The 16,433-nt window shown below is 31.2% G+C and overlaps 3 protein-coding genes across 5 annotated transcripts; 1 reads left to right on the top strand and 2 right to left on the bottom strand.

Annotated features, from left to right (window-relative positions):
- Positions 1–11: 11 nt before the first annotated feature.
- On the bottom strand, positions 12–1,800 carry LOC122632065 (enoyl-CoA delta isomerase 1, mitochondrial-like). Of its 2 annotated transcripts, none has more exons than XM_043818492.1 (6): positions 1,782–1,800; positions 1,239–1,336; positions 884–1,155; positions 572–750; positions 370–491; positions 12–282 (listed from the first exon to the last, which is right to left on the bottom strand). In XM_043818492.1, the coding sequence occupies exons 2-6, from the start codon at positions 1,333–1,335 to the stop codon at positions 116–118; spliced, it is 837 nt and encodes a 278-aa protein (XP_043674427.1). In that variant the 5' UTR covers position 1,336; positions 1,782–1,800; the 3' UTR covers positions 12–115. The 2 variants fall into 2 exon arrangements, with proteins under 2 accessions (XP_043674427.1, XP_043674428.1); XM_043818493.1 differs by lacking the exon at positions 1,782–1,800 and adding an exon at positions 1,421–1,469.
- A 3,245-nt stretch (positions 1,801–5,045) lies between these two features.
- LOC122631647 lies at positions 5,046–11,378 on the bottom strand. Its single transcript, XM_043817595.1, has 6 exons — positions 10,950–11,378; positions 10,535–10,602; positions 9,488–10,468; positions 9,005–9,334; positions 6,435–8,901; positions 5,046–6,195 (listed from the first exon to the last, which is right to left on the bottom strand). Exons 1-5 carry the CDS (start codon positions 11,359–11,361, stop codon positions 6,439–6,441), a joined length of 4,254 nt encoding a protein of 1,417 aa, XP_043673530.1. The 5' UTR covers positions 11,362–11,378; the 3' UTR covers positions 5,046–6,195; positions 6,435–6,438.
- An 886-nt stretch (positions 11,379–12,264) lies between these two features.
- On the top strand, positions 12,265–15,323 carry LOC122631743 (protein SET). 2 transcript variants are annotated; one of them, XM_043817798.1, is made up of 5 exons: positions 12,265–12,654; positions 13,036–13,225; positions 13,351–13,547; positions 13,629–13,893; positions 13,981–15,323. In XM_043817798.1, the coding sequence occupies exons 1-5, from the start codon at positions 12,397–12,399 to the stop codon at positions 14,004–14,006; spliced, it is 936 nt and encodes a 311-aa protein (XP_043673733.1). In that variant the 5' UTR covers positions 12,265–12,396; the 3' UTR covers positions 14,007–15,323. The 2 variants fall into 2 exon arrangements, with proteins under 2 accessions (XP_043673733.1, XP_043673732.1); XM_043817797.1 differs by having other exon boundaries at positions 13,342–13,547.
- The last annotated feature ends 1,110 nt before the right edge of the window (positions 15,324–16,433 follow it).

The raw sequence follows: 16,433 nt of genomic DNA, 5'->3' as shown, positions 1-16,433 counted from the left end.
GTAAATACTTATAATGAAAAATTCTTAATATCATGTTTTATAAAAAATATACATAATGTATAAATATTATCTTATTAAATTATAATAAATGTTACATAGTAACAGAAAAAAATATTTAATTTTGTTTTTGTTTCAATGTTTCAATGTATGCGTGAAGACCTTTTTGAATGTTTGCTAATTGAATAAATTGTTTAACATAATTTAATTCAATCTCTCGATGTTCTTGTAACCAAGAAATTAATTTTTCACGAAGTCTTAATTTTGTCATATTTCTAGCTTGTTCTGCAAAAATATTATATAAAATACTGTTTGTAAAAATGTAATGTTTATTCACTTTTGTTTAAAATTTTAATAAAATAATAAACTTACTTGATATTCTATCATAAGAAGATATGTATTTTTGGCATTTTTGAATGGCTTCTGCTTTATCACTTGCCAATTCATCTACAAGTCCAATATTTAATGCTTCATTAGGACGAAAAAGTGAACCCCTAAGAAGTAAAAAACCAAATATCTATTAAGCATACACATTAAGATTTTTATAGTACTATTTATTATTTGTCGTATATACCTCAACAAAGCTAATTCGGCCTGTCTGTAACCAATGGTATTAACAAATGGATCTATAAACCATTGTGGAGCTATAATACCTAATTGTGTCTCATTCAATCCTATAGTATGTTCCCCATCAACAAAAACTCTATATTCACAAGAAATGGCTAATAAACATCCACCGGCAGGGCTAGCACCCTATGTAAAAGTATATTTATAATATGTAATATAAAATAAATGTTTAATTTTATATTATAGATGTAATTAAACAAAATATATATTAAGAAAATTCTGCATTCTGCAAATATTATAATATTAATAATGGTAATACATTGATAGCAGCAGCAATTGGTATTTCTAAACCATATAAAGTCATCCATGTATCTTGCAAAGTACGCCAATAAGCAGTAAATCTCTTAATATCTGGTTTATACATTTCCATAATGTCTAAACCTGCTGAAAAAACTGTTGGTAGTGATGATGTCAGGACAATGCCTTTACAATTGTTTTTCTGGACTTCTATCAAAGATGTTTTTAATTCTTCTAATAATTCTAGGTTTAAGCTATTAACTGGAGATCTTGCCATAGATATTATATGAATTCCTAATACATATGTTTCAGTAAATAAATTTACTCAGCAAAAATATAAATATTAAATTTATAAACAATTATAATTATCAAAGTACCTGTATTTTTATCTTCTGCAATTTCCAATAGTTTTTTTCCAGATGCATAATTTCTAATAAATTGTTGTTTGGTAAAAAACCTTCTAAGAGCCAACATTCTATATGTGTTATATAAATTATAAGTATTTTAAATATTATACTTAATTTTTTTTAATATATAGTAATAATGAACATATATATACCTATTAACAATCGACAATTTTCTTTCTTTTATGACTACAGAGTGTAGTATGTAAGCAAAATATAGTATAATATACTATATATGATTGCAACTTGTAGTATAGTATACTTTACTCACGTACTTTGTACTCAAAAAAAAACAAAAAGAAATATCACGTGCTCATTTTTTAAGATTTATTTTTGCAATGGTATTATAATACGTATCATTTTATGATACAATAAGTAAAATATTATATTAAAATCTTGTTATCATTTTTATTACTTTTTCTCATTTTTAAAAACATATTTCTTTAACGATAATATTACTTCTACATTATTTTTCGATCTCATATATTATCATTATATGTTACTAGCATTACTTACCAGAAAAAACTAGCATATTATTCTGTGAATCACTTTGAAAGGAGCAGAAATGAATAAAAATAAGAACTATTGGAATTAGATTTTTAATGCATATATTACAAATAAAAATGAAGGAATTAAAACGAAAGTTAGGTTTATTATAAAATAATAGTACATCTCTGACCAAAGTAATTTATTTATTTCTTTAAAAACTTAGACGTTGGAATGCGACTTCTACACGTATGATGGATATAATAAAACTACATACTACTATATATGCATGTATATATATGCGTATACATACACACGTGTGCGATAATTATGTGTACATATGTATACGCACACATAACTGTGCTTTTATGATTTTTCACGTGATCTCAACATGATATATATATATACATATAATCATATCATTATATATGATCATAGAATAATAGCAATTTAGTGTCTCAATAGCGATAATCAAACTTCCCTCTATTGTTTACATCCCCTGTACTGATTTCTTTACAAGTATCCACTATTTTTTTTTTTTTTCTTTATTTTTTCATACTTCAGAATATAGAAGTTGTTATTTACAAAATATACACAACTCAATTCCGCAGAATACAAGTTTAAAATTTAACTGGTCTCTTTAAACGTACATTTTACGCGAATGTATATTTTTTATTATTATTAATAATATTATTATATTATTACTATTATTATTATTTTATATTTCATGTATAATAATATCTACATATACATTTTCGTTAACGACGATTAACAATCTACTGTTCGATAATGTACTTTGTATAAAAACTGAAGAGTATCTTCGAAATTTGGTTCGACCGTGGAAGTGTGAAATCTGTTAGGCATCTATCGGAAGTCTGTTATATTATTTTTTTTGTTATTTTGCTTTTTCTTTTCTCAGTACCATCATAAAATACATACTATAATCTACACAAACCTTTATCCACACCACTATGAACTTATTTTAAAAGATACATATTTTTGTTACTATATATACACGCGTACAATATATATATATATATATATATGTGTGTATACACAACATACATACACATACGCGCGCGCGCGCGCGTACACACCCAACAGATACACATCTGTATATATATAATTTGTATAATATACAATATGTGTATGTGATATAAGTAATTTGTTAATCAGGAAATTTGGGATGATGATTTATACTTAATAAGGAGTGTTAATTCAAAAATGAAAAACCCATCCATTATTTTTTCACCGGCAAATCATTATTTGGAAGCTGACGAATAATTATATTCTCAATATAGATGAATAAATTCGCTTATTCCGTTTTGAATTAATTCATAAAATAGAACAAGTTTAAGATTATCTACTTATTACCTTTTTTCATGTATTCTGGAAAATAACTTCATTATGCGAGTCTTTGTTTCTCAAACTATTTTCGAACGAATGTATATAGAATGGTTCAATATTTAATCAATCGACGATGAAAGACACATCGATACCTTTGTTCCTTTTTTCTTTCTTTACAGTTATTTACACAAGATCTTAAATTATATTTTACATACGTGCTCCTATAAAGGCATATTAAACATTTGTTCTCCTAATCATATTCGTATTTGTTCGAAACAAATGTTTTTCGTTCGTCGAATTTGAAAATTGTTCGAGAAACAAAGTCATTAAAAATGTATTGTATATCAATCATGTCTTAAATATTAAATAATGATAGTACTCAGGAAGATTATGCGCTACGATTTGTAGTGCTAGGGAAAATAAAGTTATTTTTATAGACTGATTATAACTGAGCAGTCTATGATTAATTACTTTTAATCTTTTTTTTTTTTTTACCGCAACAAACAGAGAGAAGGCACCTTAAAAGATCTGTGATGTATCCAGCACCTATATTATTTGGTTTAATATTACACTGCTTTTAATAAATATTATTAGAGAAAAAGCTTATGGATTCTTTGATGTTTCAATTTGGTCCATTCCATTTTTCCTTTTTTTTTTTTTTATTTTTTTGCGGAGACGAGGAATTTATCATGTCTCTAATTGCAATTGCCTGTTCTATTATATGTACGAAGATATTAATTAAGCGCATTCATTAATGTAATTAGAAAACGAATTTGAATCTATCTTCCTTTCATTTATTTTTCTAAATTTGTTGTATTGATCACGTATGTGTGGACCAGATTAAAAAAATCCTTCAGATTAAAGATTTTCTTTTTCTTTCCTAATTGCATAGAGATTACTCCACTTTAGAATTCTCGATTGAAGCATATCATAAATCTATATCGAAGATTTATGTAATGCTATCGGGATTAATTGATGTGTATCTATTAAAAAGAAAAAAAAAAAGAAAGAAAGAAAAAAGAAAGGAAAGAAACATTTCAGTTAATACAAGAAGTTTTCTATTCTAGTGGATACTACTCTTTTTTTCAGTCTTGCCTAATCTATGGTCTTGTGTATACAAATCCGATGATTGTTTACTATCTTATTACACACGACTATTTTGTTAAAATGTATTTTTTCAATTTTGTTTCCTTTTACAGTGTAATAAAATGCATTAAGAGGGATTTTCACTGTTCCAGATATAATCTTTTTATAAATTCTAAAACAGTGGGTATGTATAATAGAAATATGTATACAAATATAAGCTTGAAAAACTTAAGTATATATCTAATCGTAAATTTTCGCACAGATCCGAGTAGTTGTGAAAGCCCTATTGGACAGATGAATCTCCGTTCTGTCTGATAATGAGTTTACAACGCGATTGCATTTATAAGAAATTTATAATTTAGGCAATATATTTAGAAAATATATTCGAGAATGTATATATAACATAAAAAGTGCTGCTTTGGATAAATAATAATAATAATAATAATAATAATAATAATAATAATAATAATAATAATAATAAAAATAATGCTGATGCTGCTGCTGCTGATGATGATGATGATGATGATGATGATGATGACAACGACGACGACGACGACGACGACGACAACGACGATAATGATGGTGTAATGATGATGATAATGATGATGATGATGATGACGATGACGATGACGATGACGATGACGATGACGATGACGATGACGATGACGATGACGATACGATGACGACAACGATGACGACAATGATAACGATGAGATGATGATGATGGTGGTGGTGGTGGTGACGATGACGATGACGATGACGATAGTAATAAATCTTAATTGTCGAATTGAACAATTAGAGAACTGAAAAAATATTGTTAAACTAGATTTTCAATCGTAGTATACGAAATAAAAAATTATATAAAATATATACGATGTTACATCGTTACATAGATAGAAGCTTTATACACTCTGTGTATTATTACATTTCATATACACAAATCTACATTAGCATTACACACGACTCATGTATCAGTCGTATTGCTAACATTCTCTCTCTTTCTCTCTTTTCTATAGCTACCATTAACTTTAGAACAATTGTTATTTTACTCAAATAGAGAAAATATTATTAACATTTGTGATCAATCTGTTGCAATGTTTCACTGTCCCAAACAAGTAATATCTTCAAAGGCAAAGAATTTGTACGTTTGTTGTTACCCATAATACTATTTCTCATAATGTGAAAATAATATTGCTATCTACAACTTAAAGCAAGATACGCTTTTTTTCTTTCTGCTTCGAACAAAAATACATTCAGATTTTTATTGCTATTTCATCCATATAAAAATGTATTTATATTCGTAAAGGAACGAAAAGAAGATATATTGCTTTAAGACAGTAACACATCATGACATCGTGACTGCTAAACAAATATGAAAAGCATGTGCATATATATCTGTTTTATCATATATATCTCCAATAATAATATAATATATTGATTCCGACTTAATCTATAATCTGTATATTAAAAGTATTCTGTTACTTTTTTCCCTCATTTATCAATTTCAAATTCGTAATTAATAGGGTAAACAAAAAAATGTAATTTTTTATGGTACGAATATTAAAGAATGATTGTTGATAATTTTGTACGATTTATGAAAAAAGAAAAAAGAACAAAAAAGAAAACAATATGATTAACAGCTTTGTTTTTCAAATTAAGAATTTTCTGTACTGTCATAAGATATAATGAAAATATAAATAATTTAACGTATACTATAATATATATATCTACATATATAAATAATTTAATCAAGCTTTACTGTGACACAATCCTCCCAATAGGGCATTTTTTGGTTTATATACAATGCACAATAATCTTATGCTGATCGGAAAAAGTTTCCAACCACGAATTTGTACAAGTTCTATTTGTACACCGCTCATTGATCGATCACTTACAGTATAAATATCTATTAACTATATTCTTCACTTTCAGTTTGTGAGACACTCAGAGTTTTCATAGCAAAATAACTTTTGCAATACAGACATCAGTTTGGACTTCTCAACAGTAAGCTCTGAAAATCAATTAGATCTGTAACATCATCTGTTCATTCAAGACGAAGGTGCATCAATCAAACTAACAATCAAATATCGAAGTTTGTGGATCAAGCACAAACTTTCATCATTCTTGACATATCACCTCATCTAATTAGAAGTGCACAATTAGAAACGCACATCTATATCAGTTATATCTATGCTAACAGACTGTTAGCTTTTTAAGCAGATTTTATTACACATTGAAAGTAATTTTCACCTTTTCATGTTGTTGATGTAACAATGTTCGTAGAAGTTGTTTCAGTTGGTGTTGTCACGGTTGTTGTAGTGGGAACGGAAGGATTAATATTTGTTTGTTCAGATGTTCGTGAAATTGTTTCTTTTTCTGTACACAATTTTTTGTGCTCTTTATGTTCTGAACACGAACTTGACTTGCGCTTATGGTTTGAACTCGTCGAGTGCGAATGACTCGATCCTGTATCATCTTTAGTCGAACGATTGCTGGATGATCTCTTTTGTCCGTCTCTTCCATGACTGTGATGACTGTCCTTTCGTTTTTCTAATTTCTTTTCACTTTCTTTAACATCAGTAGAGTCTGCAGGTTTACTAGAATTAGAAACATCCCGAATTGAGGATGTCACATTCTTTGATGAACTTTCTTTTATCGTCTCATTTGTTTTATGTTCAGATTTACTTTGTGGACTTCGATGACGATGTTTTTTACGATCGCGATCTCGTTTGTCACGATCTCTTTTTTCCTTGTGCCTCTGACTTCTAGAATCTTTCTCATCTCTGTACTTTCTTTTAGATTCTCCTATAGAAGCGTGATGATCAGACGATTTTAAGGATTTTTCTTCTACATTGCTAACTCTACTACTACTACTGTATTTCTCACTTTCCATTAACGGTGATGTAGTCATTGAAACAGAAGAGCAAGAACTTGTACTGGTTAAAGTGGGAACTTGATTTTCAGTGATGGTATGATCTTCAGCAGGACTTTCAGAAGGTTTCTCGTTCTTTATTCTTTCCTTAGCTTCGTCTTCAGCCATTTCAATTAAAGCTTTCACAGCATTTTCCGTTGCGCATTCCATTTTCGATGTAAATGCTAATACAGTCTCCATTTCAAGTAATTGAGAATACCTTTCCAATTTTGTAGTATCATCTTTGAACCTTTGTTCGGCAATTTCAAAACTTTCTTTTCTAATTTTATCTAGCACTTCTTTTGAGGCTTCAGCTACACCAATCCTTAGAGATTGACAAACTTCATCAACGTCAGTCTTAGACTTGTATATAGCGATTTCTAATGCCTTATCAACGACCTCAGTTGCATACGTTTTGGCTATTAGTTGTCTTTGATTTAATACTTCATTTTCCAAAACAATTGTTTCGGTATTAGAAGATTCTAATATAGGCGGACAAAGTTCTGAAGAACTGAAATGTCTTTTACTGTCTTTTAAAGGAGATCCTGTTGTAGCATATTTAATAGATGCTCGTCCTTCCATTACATTCAAAATAGTCTCTTTACTCGAAACGTTATTACTACTACTCGATCTGCTATGATGACTGCGATGATGATCTAATTTATGACCACTACAATCGTATTTCTTCTTGTCTCCAGAATGATTACTTTTGCTACTACTGTTACTGCTGCTACTGCTACTATGCGAATGATGACTTGATTTGTCACTATTGCGACGTCGTATCTCGTGTTTTTTATCAGACCTTTTATCATCCCTTTTACTGCTGCTAGACTTTTGATCGCTAGCTCCACTTTTCGTAGTTTTACCATCATTAAAATGATTTGCAGACGTATCATTATTTTCTTCACCATCTTTTCTTTTAACAGACGAGTGTCGGCCATGATCACGGCTTTTACGATCGTCTTTTCGTTTTCCATGTTGATCTGACTTTTTTAGGTTTCCTTGATACTCCGCAGCTCTTTCTTTAGCCTTCTTTTCTTCGAGAGAATCAGAATAAAGCTTTTGTTCTAATCGTTGACGATTAGTATTTTCTTTCTGTTCATCTCCTATACCAACGGTTTCTAACGGTTTCTTTTCTTTAATACGATGCGTAGATTCATTAATAACTCGACTATGTCTTATACTTGAATTATGTTGTGACTCTGGATAATACTGTTTCAATCTAACATGCCACGCAATGCTTGAAACAGCCGAGACCGTTCTAAATTGATGAATAATGTTACGCGGTAAAAAATAAATATCATTATCATAAAGATTTATCCTTGCATAACGAATACCTTGTCTTCTTAATTGATTCAACTTAGCATCTTCGACCCATTGTACACATTGAGATATTGGTGGTTCATGGAGATCTAGTTGAAGTTTTTCAACTAACTCTGGAAAATCACCGGCGTAAAATGCCACAACGTCTTTCGTAACTCTATTATATTCTGATGCTTGACCACCATGCACCGCTTTTAATACTCCAACAGCAGCTGTAGTCATCCTGTCCAATCCATGGCCTACATGATCGGCATGAGCTTTTGTACGATCTTCGAACATGTATTCTCGAGCTTCGCTAAGTCGTGGTAAGTATTGTAAGTTGCGTAGTTCATTTATGCCCGTTCTACGCCTCTTGTAAGGACTTTTATTTATATCTGCCGTTGGAACTAATTGTTCTCCTGGCCTAATCCATAGGATAGGACCATCATTTGATTCTTGTGGAGTTTCCATTTTTACTACTGATAGTGGACCCCATGGCATCGTCTAAAATTAATGTGACTCAATTAAAATTATATAATTACATACTAATTATACAAAAGTTAATTTGTTTGTTACTTTAATATATAATGTTATTACTTGTTCTTACCAATTTCAAAAATGGATTTTCCTCTAATTTTTGTAAAAGATCTGGAAAATAACCTCCAACCTCCTCGTGGACAGTACCCACAAGACTTATTTGATGCAAAGGTCCATATCGTATTGTTCCATTACTATATGCTTTGCAAACTTGCTCTTTGTATTGTACCATAGTAGTCGTTTCAATATCACTACTTCTTCCTAATACTCCATTCTTCACTGTTAAAGTAGGATAATTATTTGCCATATAATCCAAAAGATCGGGAAGATACGCTGCTGCATTATGTACTATTCCCATAACGTGATGAGCATTACCATTTTCATCTTCCCCAAAAACTACCTGTGAATTATAATTAGCATTTGAAAACATTTTATTTTATATATTATTGATTTCAGTTCGTATTTCTCAAATATCAATACTTGTATTTAAAAAGCATATAACAAAAGTATAATCATTGTAATTAAGAAATCATTCACATTCTGAATTACATACTTTAAAATACTCTTGTGCCAACTCTTCTACTTGTTCACTGGACAAAGTATCAATTTCATCTTGAAACATATGCACAACAGTTGCCCCGCCATTAGGGTATGTCTCTATATGAATAAATTTCTTATATTTTAAGCCTTCTAATAATTCACTTTTCACCCCTGTACTATTAAGCATCTTGTAATTTTTTGTTTGTAAGTTAAGTCTCAGATTATCACTAGTAGATTTTGATAACGGTAAAGAAATTGTTTTGGTATTTAAAGGAAGTATACTACGATCACGTTTACATTGGACACCAATATTTGCCCGTTTGATTTTACTTCTTCTATAGCATCTTGAACAGTGTCTTCTATCACTATGTTCTTTACGTTTGTCTTTAGACGATGAGTCCACCTTTGAATGTGAATTTGAAGACGATGCATTAACAGGTTCTATAGGTTTTGGATGTGTATTACTATCGGTCTTATTTGTTACAGCAGTTGGTATTCTTTCATTTCCCCAATCTGATTTTATAGTTTCTGATTCTTCTTTTTGTTCAACTACTTCCGTTTTTATAGTTGTATCTTGTATATTTTCTTCGGTTGAACCATGTTCCAGCTTTATTTTTGTTTGTAAAACAGAATTTTCTGAATCGTTTATCTCCAGTTTGCCACAACATTGATAACTCTGTAACTCTGTGTTAATTTTTGTAGATGTGTCAGTATTTTCTTCATTATACTTTGCTGTATCCATTATATTAATATTGGAACTGGTATGTGTTGATGTCATAGTAATAGGAAACATTATATCTGGACTATTTGGACTATTTGAAACCCTTGGAGGGTAATCTGGACTTCGAGGACTACTGATCACTTCTCCGCTACTCTGTGGACTTTCTCCAAGTTGAGGAGTATTGTTAGAGAAATTTAAACATCCCTCTAATTTTGCTGGTAATGCATGCATACTGGTAGATAATATTGTACTGTTGCCACATGTGGAATCAGTCTAATAAATAAAATAGAGTTAAATAGATAATATTCTTTTTTCGAAATTATAAAATCGTATACTTACATGAATAATATGTTGCACTGGTTCTCTAGCAGTCCTCAATAATTCATTATTACATTGATCTGGATTATCTATAGCAAATATAAAAGATAATATTCATAACAACTTATATATACTTCTAACGAAATAATAACATCGGTCAACGATTAAAAAGAACAATAATAAATAAACTTCAAGTCGATCTTGCTATACGTATTCGGCTATAAGGTTTAAATGAGCTTCGATAACTATATACAGCATATGCTTCATAAAAATATATTAAAAAAGAATTATTAGTTGGAATACTTTGTTCAAAATTTTGGTTTCATATATCATAAAGAAAAGAAATAGAAAATAAATATAAAAAAGATTTTAGAGATGGAAAAGATGCAGATCTTTGTATATATGATTCTGCTCAAAGCACTATATACATGATTACCGTCTGTTTTCTCAGGTACACAAGCAGCACTGTCTAGATCATTCCTCTGAGTGGACATACTGTCTGGCTTTGAAGGTAATTTATGCAAAGTCGTACTAACAATGAATTTATAATTTGCACGTTCTTGCACATCACCAGAAGAGCTCAAAGTGTTCGCATTTCTTTGTAATTCATGTCGGTCGGTGTTTGTGTTGAACGATGACGCTGTAGGGAAAACCGTGGGCGTCCTGTTCGAATTTAAACCGATATCGCCGGAACAATCGGTTGCCTCCTTATTCACGTTCTTCCACTGTGTCCCAAGCGCCTTCGCGCTCGATATTTCCCCTCTCAACGGCTCAAACACTTGCTGAATCGTATTATTTACATCACATCGTTCGTTTGACACGATACCCGTATCATTCTCGGATGCCATCTTGATTTTCTGAGCAATATCCTGGGCGCAAAGATACTACGTGATGTCTGATTGGTTGATCTATAGCCGCCTTTCGAACTTACGTAATTCTATTTGTTCGAAACGCCTGTTGAAGAAGGGGCTATACCAATCAGATCATAGGTAATATCGTAGAACATTTTTACTCATTGAAACCTTCGATAATCTTCGATCATCAACTTATTTTTTTTATAAGATATTGTTATAAGTATAAGTATTAAGAAGCACGTGCTTGATCTTCAATATCTTTAAAATTTAATTTATATTGAATCGATTGACATAATCATTTTATATACGCGTTTAATCATAAACTACTGCGTGAGGACACTTTCATGCATTCTCAAAATCGTGATTTAGTATTCCCTCTTTCTCTCTCTTTCTTTCAAATAGTAAAGGCTAACATTCACGTTGATTCGTGTGATTGCTATCGGTTGGTTAAATCGGTTAAATCGGTTAAATCAATTTAAACTTTATATTTACGATTATATTATTATACGGTGGTTAGCATTGAAAGAGAAAGATAGTACAGTATCATTTTCGTATAAAAGAGATTGTTTATTTTCGTGAAGTATCTAATATAAGGTAAGTGTTCAACAGACAAAGCACATCAAACCATCTTGCATGTACCTTTTGAAAATATCTAACTAAAGTAAACTAATTGTTCATGATTGATTGTAATATAATTAAAACGAAATAATCATTTAAATAGATTACAAAGAATTAATTGATATGAATATTAAAGCCATATAAAATAAAGAAGAATTTGCGTTGATTGGCTATCTTAATGCAATTACACTAGGCTGCACTAGACTACACTAGATTAATAAGCTTAGTCATTTTGGTTGTAACAAAAAAGCGAGAGTTATGCCTGTCTAGATTCATCGTTGGATCCACGATCGAAGGTTGTTCGCATGATGTTGCGCGCCGCCGCGAATTCGTGATTCTTCGGGGTAAGTGCGAGGGGAAATAAACACAGAGAGAGCGGTGGAGTGGTGTGACAATAGCGCGCGTTCAACAATGTCGTCGGCGAGTAAAAAGGCGAAGGAGATAGAAGATCCAGGTTCGGGCGAAGGAGTCGAGGCTCGGGATTATGACATTGAAATACAGAAGACTCTCGAAGAAATAGATGGGTGTCAGAATCAAATCGATGGCTTGAACGAGAAGGCCAGCGACGAGATTCTCGAAGTCGAGAAAAAGTACAATAAGTTGCGTAAACCTTACTTTCAAAAACGTAACGATATTATCAAGAGGATACCCAACTTTTGGGTCACTGCTGTATCCTTTATGATGCCAACGTTATTTGCAATAGAAAAATGACAAAACTCTTTATAGTTTTGACGTTTCCCGGCGATGCCGGCGTCCGCCGGCGCCAGCCGCCATCTTACCCACTTGTGTACCTACAAAAGTGTGTATAACCTGTAGATATAATCAAAACGAGCACGCTTTTCTTTTTTTATTCTAATCTCAAATTTACAATTGCTTTATATCATGATTCTTTTCTTATCTCATAATGATTGTATTTGTTCTTTACTATAATTTTTTTTCTATATTTATCAAGCTACATTTATATGTTACTATGATTTATCGTAATAGACGTAATACTAAGTTTTCTATAAGATATTAGGTGCTTATTATTATTCCTTATTTTATAAATAGTTTGTAAACAACAAAGAAATAGCTGAAATATTGGAAGAAGATGAAGAAGATGCATTACGGTTTTTGAATAAATTAGAGGTCGAGGAATTTGAAGACATTAAATCTGGTTATAGAATTAATTTTCACTTTGATGAGAATCCATATTTTGAAAATGAGGTTCTTACTAAAGAATTTCATCTAGGTTCTTCCGGTGAGCACAGTTTTTGATTGGTATATCTATCTTTTTGGTAAAATATTATTAGGATATAATGCAGTAATATGAAATTCAAATATCTTAGTTGTGATTAATCTCCTGCTGTTTCGCAGGAGATCCAGCATCCCAAAGTACGCCTATTCGTTGGAAAGAAGGAGCAGATTTAACAAAACGTGCAAAAACAAAAACACCTTTAAAGGGTCGTAAAAGGCCACTCAAACATAGATCATTCTTTGATTGGTTCACGGATCATGGTGATCCTAGTTCAGATGAAATAGCTGAATTAATCAAAGATGACATGTGGCCTAATCCTTTGCAGGTATAATTGATATGAATTACAAGTATTAGAAGCCACGTTTATATTATATGTAAAAGTATTGTTATTTTTTCATTGTTTTAGTATTACCTAGCTCCAGATATCGATATTGAAAATGGTGTTGAGGGTGATGGCGAGGATTGTGAAACAGAAGAAGAAGAAGAAGAAGAAGATGGGGGTGGAGATGATGGCGATGAAGGAGGTGAAGGAGAAGAGGGAGATGATAGCATAGTAGTAGTTGAAGATGACGTAGATGAAGAAGATGAAGAAGAGGAGGCTGTGAACGATGAAGACGATGGTGTAAATGAAGAGGATGATTTACTTGTAGATGATGAAGCGGATCGTGAAGGTATTATTAAAAATTAGAATAGTATATTCTATATTTATCGTCATTAGCATAATCTTCAGGAATACTCAAAGAAACATAACGTTTTAGATGGCGATGGAGAAGAACCAGAATAGAATTAAAATTTGAACTCTATAATCAGTCGTCATTGCTGAAATTGTGAAAGCATCAAGGAACTTGAATCCTCGATTGATTGAGAACAGAGAAAGTTTGTCGAATTAAAAACATTAAGCCATATGAATAAAACTTAGGAAAAAAATGTTTGAGGATATAAATAAAGAGATTAATTTTGCGCACAAAAATTCTCTTTGGGTATGTGCGTTAAGCAATATGGCACTCGTAGTAGTGTACCGAAAGTGACTTAGAGATAATGCAGTTTGAGTTCCCTCCATGCGTCATGTCAAAACATTGTCGGATGTTAAGTATTCCTAAGTTATATTCATATGGCCTAGTCATTCCCCGAATATTAGATATACAACAGAGGACACCTGCTTGGGTCTATAATATTACCATTATATTATTAAGTTAGGTTATATATAAGAGGTAAATGAAGGCATCAAGCAGGCGTTCTACTTGTTCTATTTCCCATCAAAATCTATTTCCTGAACATTACCTTTCAATGAGAGATGTCAGGTATCATTTTTGAGAACGACGAGAATAAATATAGCTGTGGATGTAAAATGCAATGAAGGTTTTATCTTTCGTAAGTTTTAATCGAGAAAATAATGCTTCTACGTCATTCTTTTTCATCGATACGTAATCATATCCATAATATTTTTAATACTATATAAATCATTGAAATATGAAAAAAAATTGTTTTATTAAGCAAAATATTATTCAGTATCCTACTAACGACGAGCAAGATAATATTAAGTTTCTAGTTTGTGTGTGTTTCATTATATATTCGTATATAGGGAATATAAGCATAGTAAGATCTATAAAATATAAGTTGAGAATACATAATTATTTCCGTTACATACACTTTTTCCCACTTATTTTGTATTATTTATAATAATTTCTTTTAATATAAAATATTATGCTATATTTTATTACATAAGGTATTACACAAGAATACTTGAAAGCCAAGAATAAAATCTTCATTGCCATGCATCTATCGTTTCATCAAAACTCGTGTAAAATTTTGTTATTCAACCTGATGCTTTTATATCGATCTTCGCGTTATTGGCTCAACTATCACAATTGATATCTCTTTAAAGGCATTATGTTGCATGGACAAATTGTTGGAATAGCCTTGATTATATATTGATTTTAAAAATGTAAATAGTCTATTCAAACAAAACTGATCCATTTTTATTCCGACGATTCCATGTAAAGTCTCTAATTTGATATGATCATAAATTGAACATTTTAACTAAGTATGTGCAGCATCCCTCGAACCTTGCTATGACATAAATACAAACTTTTATAAAATATTTGTTATCATCATTTGCCCTTTATAATTGATATTTCCAATTTTTATCATCTTATATTGATTTCGTTTTAAATGTCAAGTATTCGATCGTTATATCATAGTTGCTTAAGTATCCGTTCTCCTTTTTAAACGCAAGCAGGCCACAAACATGTGCCGTTTGGAAGATGAAACAAAAAAGAACACTTTGGGTTCAAAAACGACGCCTAAGACGCAGATGAAGTTTGAAGGAAGAACGCGGCACGTTCCGACTATGAAACGTTTCGACTGACAAAAATATGGATAACTTTTTTACAACGAACGACACTGTAACCCGGATATTATTCGATCGTCACGGTATCGCGCGTATTACGAGAGCCATACTAATCTCGTTATGTATTTTCACGACGACGATCTTCCTCGTTCTCATCGCGAGGCGTCATACCGTCACATATGGCACATGTGACCAAATTTCCTATCCCTTATATTCTAACTCATCCGAGATGAGGATGCGATGAGAATTCGTTTCTTTTTTTTTTTAATTCATCATCATATACAAGTACCCGTTTATCCTTTAAGTAAATAATTACATAATCCTAACAACGATCATGTATGATATTCCTGATTAAGAGCGATGTTTAAAGCGACTTTAAGTACCTACCAGTGATAAAAATGGCCTTGTAGCAACAAATTAAACCGATCATTTTCACGACACAGATATTAACAGGCTGATTGTTTCATTCCAATTTATAAAATTATAATAATAAAATAAATTCTTGTAAATATTAAAATAGCATATAAAATGCGTGAAGAATATCTGAAATAAGAAAATCAATAATCTGACTTGAACGATTTTTTGATGGAACGACAGAATTAGAGGAAAGAGAAGGACGACAGTAGGAAGGGTCGAATAAAAAAGAAGAAGCAACAGATGAAAAGGATGAGGAAGAAGAAACGATGCTAATAAAAAAAAAAAAAAGGGAAAAAGTAGGAAAGAGAAGTCCGGCATTGCCGAATCTTTTCGAGCTCGATAATAGGGTAGAGTTGTCCTGTTCCCTGCGGGTGGTACGGAAATTCGCATGATCAACAAGGCTAGCACTGTGTGCTAGAATAAGAAAGAGGAAGCCACGACAAA

The sequence above is a fragment of the Vespula pensylvanica genome, chromosome 9 (assembly GCF_014466175.1).
Source record: "Vespula pensylvanica isolate Volc-1 chromosome 9, ASM1446617v1, whole genome shotgun sequence".
In the NCBI taxonomy this organism is placed as follows: domain Eukaryota; kingdom Metazoa; phylum Arthropoda; class Insecta; order Hymenoptera; family Vespidae; genus Vespula; species Vespula pensylvanica.
The sequence above is the reverse complement of the archived record's forward strand: the minus strand, read 5'-3'. Positions and strand labels throughout refer to the sequence as shown.

Bases quoted from the DNA above. Each gene is read 5' to 3' on its own strand.
- LOC122632065 (XM_043818492.1), bottom strand. From the start codon at position 1,335: ATGTTGGCTCTTAGAAGGTTTTTTACCAAACAACAATTTATTAGAAAT. The intron at 1,156-1,238 runs GTACTTTGATAA...CATATGTATTAG, and splicing joins TGCAGAAGATAAAAATACAG to GAATTCATATAATATCTATG. The intron at 751-883 runs GTATTACCATTA...ACTTTTACATAG, and splicing joins CAATTGCTGCTGCTATCAAT to GGTGCTAGCCCTGCCGGTGG.
- LOC122631743 (XM_043817797.1), top strand. From the start codon at position 12,397: ATGTCGTCGGCGAGTAAAAAGGCGAAGGAGATAGAAGATCCAGGTTCG. The intron at 12,655-13,035 runs GTATCCTTTATG...TTTTATAAATAG, and splicing joins CCAACTTTTGGGTCACTGCT to TTTGTAAACAACAAAGAAAT. The intron at 13,894-13,980 runs GTATTATTAAAA...ATAACGTTTTAG, and splicing joins TGATGAAGCGGATCGTGAAG to ATGGCGATGGAGAAGAACCA.
- LOC122631647 (XM_043817595.1), bottom strand. From the start codon at position 11,361: ATGGCATCCGAGAATGATACGGGTATCGTGTCAAACGAACGATGTGAT. The intron at 10,603-10,949 runs GTAATCATGTAT...TATTTGCTATAG, and splicing joins TGTACCTGAGAAAACAGACG to ATAATCCAGATCAATGTAAT. The intron at 8,902-9,004 runs GTAAGAACAAGT...CATTAATTTTAG, and splicing joins AAAATCCATTTTTGAAATTG to ACGATGCCATGGGGTCCACT.